The following is a 10,941-nucleotide window of genomic DNA, read 5'->3' on the forward strand; positions in this document are numbered from 1 at the left end:
AAGATTAGAGTTTGCTGCTAATACTGGAGGAGTTCTCACTGAAAGGGTACATTGTAACGTTCTCTAACTTCTTCCTTTTTAAATGCCTCGTTTACTGCAAAGGAATATTCCTGTTAGTTCATTTTTTCCTTTTTTATAGCCCTTTCCACCCCCCCACTTGATTCATTCAAGCAAAGTTTCATTCTTAACACCAATCAAGTACAGTAAGATTAGATGAAACACAAGTTTCACGTTGGTATTATCCTTTTTTTTCCCTATTCCTAAGAATATATGACCTTTGAGTAATAATCTCTCTGTCTCGTTGCTTAGGTAAAAAGGCAATGGAAATGCTCCTCTGTATTTGCACATTAACCTTAATAAGTACAGCTTCTTCCCTTAAAAGCTAGAAACTTGGAATTCTCTGTACTAAGTATTCCTAGCACACAATTAGTATTAAAAATGCTTTCAGACTTAGGGATTATTGCTTAATGTGCTTTCTGGAAGGGACCAAAGACAAAAAATCCATACTGTGATCTTTTCCTTTCTTTTTGGCAAGTTTAAGTACCCTTTGGATTCCAGACAGGCACTCCTACAGTGCTTAGAGTAAGGTAGTATGAGAGCATTTCTGTGACAGAAAAGACCTGCCACCATGAAGGGACATAAAAATTAATTTCTTACTCAGTTGGATTCACTTTTTCTGTGCTTTGGGGGACAAAAAAATCTGGATCTGACTTTTCTGCCTTCTGTCTGTTTAGGGAGCTTCCCGTGTCGGTTCTGCTTCCAGTTATAGCACAAATACTTCTCCAGATATTTCAGCTCCACAAAACAAACTGAAAGTGAAATCAGGCTTATTTGAAAACATTTTGTAACCAGCTTGCTACCTTAAACACAAAACACCTGAAAACATGAAACAAAAAGAAAGAAACAGCAGCTTGTCAATCTCTCCTGGAAGGCTAGCCTCTTGGGGCAGGGCAGAAAGAAAATTTGGCTTTTTTTTTTCTAATAAACCTGAGACATTTTTTTGGGGAAGTCTTCCTTTTGTCAGTATTTTCTAATACTACTTCCAAATAAACCTCTTTATTCAGATGTTTATCACCTCTCAGCTTTTTACACAGTGAGGCTGATAGTTGCAGCAACATAGTTCTCTTCAGATAGAATTTTTGAGTTGCTGAAAATAAATGTGCTCCCTGCTGATTAAATGACAACTTTCTATAATGGGTAATTCCATTAACATCCTTTAAGTTAACTTCAAAGGAGCAACATCTGCAATTTATGTTACAGTATATTCAATGAAAACATTTTTCCGTGGAGGACATGGAGTTTTGCTTCTGTCCTATGAGAAGTATCTCTGTTTCAGGTTAAGTGGTTTTCTTCTCTGCTCCCCACTGCTGACAATGAAGGTGACAGCTTACAGCAGTGCATTAATGGAAAACAGCCAGTGACAAAGTTTTCCAAAACTGCTTTAGAAGAAGCAGGATTAGCCCTCACCTGAGAAGCTGCACAGAAAGCTCATTTGAAATGATGAGACATTAATCTAAGGGTTTTGCTTCTCCAGGTTTCTGCTGCACTGGTAGGTGGTTTGCGAAATGGCCCTTTCAGTTCCTTAAACTGTCAAGTACTGATAGAAACAAGCCAGTGTTCTCCAGTTCTTTACTGCAAGCTTTTCTTCACAGTCCTTTGGATGTGTTTTGATCAATGTATTTAACATCTTGCCTACAACAGACTGCAGTGTTCTTCTGTGTCCCCTATGTGTGGATAGTGCAAGCTTTTGTTTTTTTTTCTGGCCTGCTACATGAAAATATAACAAGTTGCTTCAAAGGAAGCAGAACTAACAACACTTGGTTCCCTATAGATCTTTGTGTGCTTCGGTTATTTTCTTTATGTATTCACTTTAATGGCCTACTTCCTCTAAGTTCCTACCTTCCCTACACCCACCTTTCTAGTATATCACCTATGCTGTCATACTTCCTGTGTCCCCAGGCTGCCACCCTGGCCCACCACTTAGTGTATTTTTATTTCCTCATTGCCAGTGAGAAGTAAAAAGCATGCTGTGGATTTAAGCTACAAATATGTCGGCTAGCCAGCCAGTATGCTTAGCATGACAGTTTACTTTGTGCTACAATCCTTTTTCAGTAGGATTATTAATTTTGTAACCATTAGGGTTCATGATACTTAGAGATGGCCTTTTTTCTTTCTGACTCTCTGTCCTTCCATCAGATACAGCTGCGATTAGTCAATCAATATCAAGTCTTCTTACAAACTTTCTGATGAAGGTAGAGTTCACAGCAGTAGCACTTCCCTCAGCAAACTGAATTACTTCTTGTCGTGGTTTGAGGGGTTTCAGGTTATCCCAGATTTCCTAAAAAAACTACAGAGACCAATATCTATCCCAGGGCACAAACTAGTCACCCCCAGATACTGTAATTATGTTACTCAGTCCCATAGTCCTGCAAACACTTTAAAAGTAAGCAGCAACATCAGTTTGTTCGTTTTTCTCCCTTTTCCTTTGAGCTCTCTGGAGGGATCCTTATCTGGGTAACTACGTAACTATGTAAGCAGTGGCCTTTAAGGCTATGTGGTGCCATAAATTTCAGCCTGCTTGGGCCTAATTGGGAGATAATGGGGAATGGGAGAAAATGAGCACTGGGGTTTTTGGTCTGCCTGGGGGGGAAGGTTTTGGGGGAATTCTCATGCATCCTGTATCTGTATTAGGTGTTAAGGATTTGTGTATGCCTTATCTTTTCCTGCATGCTTTTAAATACAACCGTTCTGTGTTCGTCTCCAATTCAGCAAACCCATACTATTTTACTGCCCTCTTTACTTGTCTCAGTCTGTTGCTCTCTTAAACAAAAATGACACTTGTGTGTATTTTTTGTTCTCTACCATCTTTGAGTTGGTCCCTACTTTTAAAATTACCTGTGCAGTAGTCAAAGGACAAGTGACTAAGGCAGTTATACAGAAGCATGAAGATATATTTGTGTGTGTGCATAACTGGTATATGTGATTAGCATTTAGCATGTTTTTAGCCTGTTGTGTTTGGAGCACCACACTTGTCACATAAAACAGTATTTTCACTAGGCCCTGTGACACAGTAGTTTATTAGTCTGCTCTTCTAAAATCAAGGAAGGAGAGCCCTGTGGAGGTTTTCTTCTTGTTTTTAAATTATTTGTGGATCTGCGTAAGTCTTAGTCTTGGTTAGATGTGGGTCAGCTGGAGATACAAAATCCACTCTGCCTCCATCTTTTTGAGTCTGCTACAACTGTGGTACCCACTATACAATACGTGCTAGATTGAGCAGAATTGCTTTCTGTTGCAAGAATACTTGGGATTGACATTTATGCACAGCAGTAACTACTTTTAAAATCATCCTTCTACTGCTTCTTAATTGCACAACTGGAGGCAAATGTCAGTAAAACTCAGGTACTCCTCTGGATCTCAGTCAAATTCTGTTTTGGACAGAGTGATTGCAGTAGTTTTACTCTTCTTATAGCACCCAGGACTGCAGCTTACTTGCAGGTTCTAGATCTATATGCCTTCCCAGACTGCTTTAGCAAAGCTGGCCCAAAGAAGTTATTATTGAATATTCCCACTCCTGTAGGAATTCTTTATAGAATGATTTTTCTACTACACAAAGCAGAAGGTATCATCTCATTCAGTGTATAGCACACCTTATTCTGTGGAAGTTACAAACCTATCTATTCATGAACTGATGAAAGTGTGATATGCAGAGTTCCTAGTCTTAATACAGTCCACCACTGAATGGATAAAGGACAAGTGGAAATATCATTAAGAACTAGAACTTAGTGGGGTTCTTAATCTTTTTTTCTTAAAATACCTGTTTCATTGAAGTAGATAGATTTTGCCCTAGATTCTCCAAAACAAAATAGCAAAACTTTTTTCTTACGTTTTCTCTGAAAAATTACTTAAATATGACACTTCATTAGTGATAATGTCTTACTACAGAAGGCCTTTATGTACACTAAAATTCATTATTACATATAGCTTATCTTCCCTTTTACAGTGGTCCTTTGATATAGCAGCATGAAAAGAGAATACAACACAGGAATGACAAAATTAAGTGAGCCATTGAGGGGGAATGCCTTCTCTTGGTAGGTTATTGTGAATGCAGAAGAGGTCACATATTTCAATATCAAACAGGTTTTCATTTCTAAATAGATTTAACATTACTGAACAACTCAGCACACCTTTTCTTCTCAGTGGTTGGATTTCAGCTTCAGAAATGTTCCACGGAATAAATGTTCCCTTGTTCAAATCTGAAGTTGTTTTCTGTAGGAGGAGGCAGGATGTTCAGATTCAGCAGGGTGCCAGTTTAGTAATTTTGTTCATAGTGCATGGTGAGAATAATCTTTCTCCTAAAATGAAGCACAAGGATAAGTAATAACTTTTTATGCATGATAAGCATCAAAAATATGAGCCTGCTGATCTTTGCTTTTCATTTTTCTTTACCTTTGTCTTTCAGTCAGAGCCTCCTGCAGTGTGCACACAATGTGATCAATAACTCAATAACTTTTTTCATGCAGTAATTATCTCTATGTGGTATTACCTGAACACTGTTTTTCTTTATTACTCAAAAGATGCAGGAGATATTTATATAACCAGCTGATCCCATTTTGGATGAAGCTGCTTCATGACAGCAGGAGAAAGTTTGTTTTAAATAGCCTTTTTAACAAATGCCGTATGAAAAGCTTACCCGGCAGTACTTCGGTACTTTGTCTTTTCCTAAGGGAAAAATGATTCCAAACTGCCTTTTGCACTTAATATTTTATATTTAATTAAGCACATAAGTGGAAGTGTCCTGTAAATTAAACAGTTTTAAACAGTTATGCAAAGTCGAGTGTCTTTTAATAAAAAAGCTTTTTTTTTTTTAAGAAAATAGGCACAGCTGAAGTTCCTAGATGATGACCGGACTGCTGATTTTTCAGAGTAGACTTACCTTAAAAAAATTATATATATGGAATATATTATTTGATTATTTGTTTCTAATTTTCACAGATTGAGATCTTGCAAGAGTCCAGAATGATGATTCCAGACTGCCAGCGCAGATTAGAAGTTGCACATGCAGATCTTACTCAGCTACTAGTAAGTATAGCACTGTGATGCACCTATTAAGAAATGCTGCTGTTCCTCAATGAACCTGGATAAACATGCTCATCTGCACATTCCAGTGAGTTCTTTGGGATCCAAGAAGCAAACACACAACACATGGGTACCTCCCCTCTGGCAACAGTTTCTACCCTTTTTTAGAACTCAAATACTAAAATCATTAAAAGAGAGGTGTACTGAAAACTACAATGCTGAATAAGGTATGATAAAGAATACTGAGTAACTCAGTAGACCAAAGAGCAGGTTATAGTCACCTTAACCAACTGACCAGAAACACTCCTGAGATGCATAGACTGCAGGGCTGGTCAGCAGTCATCTTTAAGGTAGACGTCCCCACCTGGAGGCAGTATGGTCCTGCCACAAGACTAGTGCTGCTCAACCCAACTGCCTAGGCTCTCGGTACCTGTGGGTTCAGAATTCCGTGACATGTGGCCAGTACATCGCAGAACACCGAACCAAGGGGAGCAGAGCTCCTCCTTTATTGCACAGTTTGTTACATAACCTCTTTCCCTACTGCTCGTGCACAGTGAGGGGAGCCTGCCTCATCTTCGGCTTCCTCTGTAGCTGACCTTTCAGTGTCACTACTGGCTCTAGGGGCGGTATAACCAACACGACATTCCTGCCTTTGATCACAGGCGTGGTACTTGCAGGCCCTGTTTTTCCCAAGGTTTACCTCTTGGTAACTTAGCAACTATCATGCTGTTGCCCAAGTCCAATCAGACACATACTGACTCTTCCCTCTTACACTGCAGTGCAGCTGCAGCATATTAGAACTGGACTGAAGAATTTATTTTACAGGTCCCCAAACCAGATAACTGTTTGCAGACTTGGTCTTCAGTCTGTGAAAACTGTGTTAGAATACAAGAATGTGTATTCAGCAGACACTTAAATACTGAAATCCTTTGTTAGTCACATGTTGAGATAAAGGTAATCCACCTTCTTTAGGTAGTTTTTTTAAATAGTGTAGACGCATGTAGCATGCTTGTAACAAAATGCAATAGTCAAAATACTTTGGTTGTTTTTATTATACTGTGGACAACAAACAGGACATCTGAGTCCTTGCGGAGTACTGCTTCCTGGTTTTTTATTAGTGAACTGAGCACATTTTTAAGTTAGGAACATCTGCAGGAATAAAGAGTCTTGTACAAATACATTCAATAGATACTGTTTAAAGATCATTGTGCTTATTTTAAAATCTGTCCTCTCATAAAGAATTCAGCTAACATGCAAATGCTACTGTGAGGCTAAAAATACGTAGAATAAAATCACAGAATGGTTTAGGTTGGAAAGCACCTCGAAGATCATCCAGTTCCAACCCCCCACCATAGGCAGGGACATCTCCCGCTAGAACAGGTTGCTCAAAGCCTTATCCAACCTGGCTGTGAACACCTCTAGGTGTTCAACCTGATCTGGTGGGCAACCTGTTCTAGTGTCTAACCACCTTCACTGTAAAGAACTTCTTCCTAGCATCTAGTTTTAGTCTCCCCTCTTCCAGCTTAAACCCATTCCCCTCGTCCTGTCATTATAAGGCCTTGTAAATAGTCCCTCCCCATCCTTCCTGAAGGCCCCCTTCAGATACTGAAAGGCTACTATAAGGTCTCCTTGAAGCCTTTGCTTCTCTAGGCTGAAAAGCCCCAACTCTTGTAGGCTGTCCTCATAACAGAGGTGCTGCAGCCCTCTGATCATCTTTGTGGCACTCCTCTGGACTCACTCTAACAGTTTTATGTCCTTGTGTTGAGGGCACCAGAACTGCACACAGTACTCCAGGTGGGGTCTGATGAGAGCAGAGTAAAGGGGGAGAATCACTTTCCTTGCCCTGCTGACCACACTGCTTTTGATGCAGCTCAGGACACAGTTGGCTGGCTGGACTGCATGTGCACACTGCCAGCTCACGGTCAGCTTTTCATCAACCCAGACCCCCAAGTACTTTTCCTCAGGGCTGCTCTCCAGCCATTCGCCACCCAGCCTCTGTTTGTGCTTGGGATTGTGCCAACCCAGGTGCAGGACCTTACACTTGGCCTGGTCGAATTTCATGAGGTTGGGGGGCCCACTTCTCCAGCCTGTCCTGGTCTCTCTGGATGGCATCCCTGCCCTCTAGCAAGTTGACTGTATCATCTGCAAACTTGCTGAGGGTGCACTCGATTCCTCTGTCTATACTGCTGACAAAGATGTTAAACAGCACTGGTCCCAGCACTAACCCCTAAGGGACAGCACCTGTCACTGGTCTCCAGGTCGACATTGTGCTGTTGAGCACCACTCTCTGCATGCAACCCTCCAGCCAGTTCCTTAGCCAGAATTAAGCTACGTTTGATAGCTAAAGTGCAAATATGTTCTCAGAGGACAACTCAGAGTGTCTCATACTCAGGTAGTATGTCTCTACTGTTTTCCAATGTAAATGCTCAGTACCTGGATGGATTTAAGAATCTGTGTCATTGTCATGGTTCAGGCCTCACGCAACCATCACACAACTGTGCCCCCTGGTAGGTGGAGGAGAATCAGAAGAAAAATGTAAAATTCCTGTGGGTTGAAATAATGAAAGTCTCATAGAAAAGCACAAGGAGGTAACAATAATAAGGGAGAACAATAATACTAGTGAAACGGTTTTTACATCAAGTGATAAAAAACTCAGCACCATGATGGCCCAGCCAGGCTCTTGTGAAGGGAAGAAAAAGCACCTCAAGACAAAAATTTAACCCTATCCTGGCTGGACTCAGGACATTAGTTGGTCTAGATTTCAGTGTCATCAAGAAGCAGTGGTAATTGTCATATGGTGTACTGTACAAACTTAAAACAAAGAATGGGGGAGTTACTGTTACTGCTTGGAATTTGAGAGTCTTCTTTTCTGTGCTTAGCTTACCTTAAGGGCTTTTACTGAAATCAGCTGTTACATTTTCTTAATTGTCAGTCTGCTTAAGCTTTTTCCTAACAGTACTCCTGTTCTGAGGTCTGTTATTATTGGTTCCAAGTTATGCTGTCCTTGATTTAAAATATTTAATATAATAAAAGTATGCATTGGTCAGATCTGCTCACACATGACAGCTATTATCTTGGACTTTTAGGTAGGCCAAAATAAATGACCTGTGCTTTCAATCTATAGAACTAGTTGTTTTGAGGAATGATACATCTCTTTGTCCAGTCACTTGGCACTTCACCTGACTGCTATGACTTTTCACCTATTATGGAGAGTGGTTGGCAACTACATTAGACAGTTCCCTCATGCACCTTACTAGGTCCCATAGGCTTTTCTGTGTTCAGGTTCCTTAGGGGGTCACAAACCTGATCTTCTCTTACATTGGGAGAGACTTTGCTCCTCCAGAACCTGCCTTGTGGTTCATCCACTTTGTGTGGGAAGTTGCTGAGTACTTCAGCCTCCTACTTGTTTGTAGTTACCAGGTATTTTCTTTTTCCCCATAGTCATCATCTTAAATTTAATCCCATGTTAGTTATTTTCAAAGTATTCAGAAATTTTGGTTTTGATTTCAGGAAACTGAAAAAGAATTGGAAGAAGCCGAGGAATATAAAGAAGCACGTTCCATACTGGAGTCAGTGAAGCTGGAAGCCTAGAAGTTTTTCAGTACCGTCTTTTTATGCATTAGCCTTGGGTCCATTCCATATTCTTAATTTGACTATGGCTCTAATACTATTGTTGACTTGCTGAGGTTCCCTTTAAACAAACAGGCCTTCCTCTAACTGCAAGATGCATCAAATAAAGGATGTTCTGAAACATCTGTGTGTTCCATATTCAAGCAAAACAGAAACATTTCCAATTTATCTCGCTTACATAAGTTAAAAAAAAAAAAGCTGATTCAATGTAACTGTAATAGTGTAAACAGCTAATACACAGGACTTTATTTAAACAATTCAGGCTAAGAAACGAAGTTTAGGTACTTAAGGAAGGTGAGCGACCAATAAATATTTAGAATGAAGTAGACATAGGATATGACATAGACATAGAGATTTATCTAGTTCCAACCCCCCCGCCATGGGCTTGAAAAGCACTTTACATTCCAAATAATTTAAAGCCATTATACATTGGTAGTGAAAAGGGAGATGGACCAAATGACCCTTCAAAGTCACCCATCCTTTTTTGGATACAATTTACCTGTAATTTTGTCAGGTATGTACTCCCTGTTTATCTTTGAGCCCAAGACAGAATTAGAAACTGATTCCAAAACTTTCTCAATTTGACTGCAATTGATTTGTAGAGCCCAGTTCAGACAATTACCATGGATCAAAATTCTGTTACTGTTCCAATGAAAAGAACAGCTAACTCGTCAGTTAGATCTGCTGATAAGAGTTCTAGACTAAATGCTTTTCCTGAAAGCACCTTGGCCTAAGTGAGTGTTTTTCTGAACAATGTTCAAACCCCAGAAGATGAAACAGAAGTAATGGGTCAGGGGGGAATGCTTTGTCTGTCTGAAAGATCATTCAAACATTGTATACAAGAGCTGTGATTCTTTCAAAATAGCTTCTCTAAACAGCAGACTCTGATGAACAAGAAAGCTTTTACATTAGTTTTTATAGTTTGAAAGTGCTCTGGCATGTTCCTTAAAGGCAACACAAAGCACACTGTACTTTTTGTGTGGTGCTATATTGAATATTCTTAATAAAATTTTATTAATTTGCCTGAGTTTGGGTAAACTTCTGTTTCAGCACCCCTATTTGTATACCTTAACTCTACTGAGAGTGGCAAATCTGCTTCTTCACCTCACTTTTGAGGTAACCCCAGACCAGTATTAGACAGTGGTAAGAGATGAAAACTTCTGCAACAGTATTATAATTTTGTAAGAGTACATGAACACCTTACCACTATCATGTCTTTTGCACGTAACTGCCAAACAGATAACTGCACAGGTCACAGCACAAATGAACTGCTTTTGAGGAGAGCATGTGTCTTTGAATACTGACTTCAGTTAGCTTCTATGGAGCTTGACCAGGAAAGATAATTAGATCACATGTCTTAACTGACTGGCTGAATTTAGCATAATAGAAACTCTGTGCTTGTGGTTCTTGAACGGAGTGTGGTGAATAAATGCTTGGCTGAAAAGGAACATTAGGAGATGTCAAATCTGCTGGTTACAATAGGACTTAAGATAAAAGTTACTCTTCAGAAGAAGGAGGAATACACACTTCCAGAAAACAAATCCACAGAAGAATGCCATGCAGCTGCCAAGTACCCTACAAAATGCTGGTCAGCATAAGAATTAAACAGAGGCATGACCTATAGTATATAGTAGCTGGAGGAAAGCAGCATCGTGATAGGACTTAAGCTGGCAGTTAGAGCTAGAAGTACATGGGAATGTGTAGCTACCATATAAACCAGACACCAGAGAAAGGTACATGGTGCAGTAGTTTCTAGGGTTAGAGTGGTTTCTCTTGTTTCCCTAATACTTCTCTGTCCAAAGTATTTTCTAGCTCACTCTTATTGCATCATGAACCAATGTGATACTCTCCACCTCTTCTACCCTCTTACTAAGTTCTCCAACTTACTTGGAGAGAGTATGTTCTGTTATACAGAAAATAGCCAGCCTCACTGATGAAAAACGAGGCATACTCATACCTGAAAGTACTTGCTCTCTTCTTGTCTCAGAATGCCTCTGTAAGTGTTAGACTTAAAAGGATATAGCAGCATGATACGTGTAAAAATTATAACAAAAAATTGTGTCAAGGCAGGAGTAACATAGAGTGGATTGGCAGAGTTGAACAGGTAATGCATTTGTGCCAGCAGAATAGTTAATTCCAGTGATCCACTACAATAGATCTTTTTTTAAGCAGTGCTCTGACTGGTCAGATGCAGGTTATTCATAAGGAATATTAGTTTTGTTGACAAAAATGTTT

The 10,941-nt window shown here is 39.7% G+C and overlaps 1 protein-coding gene across 1 annotated transcript in view; it reads left to right on the forward strand.

Moving 5' to 3' along the window:
• TBCA (tubulin folding cofactor A) overlaps positions 1-9,733 on the forward strand; it is a 46,029-nt gene extending 36,296 nt beyond the window's left edge. The window contains exons 3-4 of the mRNA XM_064140002.1: positions 4,993-5,079; positions 8,587-9,733. Of these exons, the coding sequence (XP_063996072.1) occupies positions 4,993-5,079; positions 8,587-8,667 (168 nt within the window). The 3' untranslated portion in view covers positions 8,668-9,733. The remainder of the gene's footprint in view (positions 1-4,992; positions 5,080-8,586) is intronic.
• The last annotated feature ends 1,208 nt before the right edge of the window (positions 9,734-10,941 follow it).

The sequence above is a fragment of the Pogoniulus pusillus genome, chromosome Z, assembly GCF_015220805.1.
Source record: "Pogoniulus pusillus isolate bPogPus1 chromosome Z, bPogPus1.pri, whole genome shotgun sequence".
Lineage (NCBI taxonomy): Eukaryota > Metazoa > Chordata > Aves > Piciformes > Lybiidae > Pogoniulus > Pogoniulus pusillus.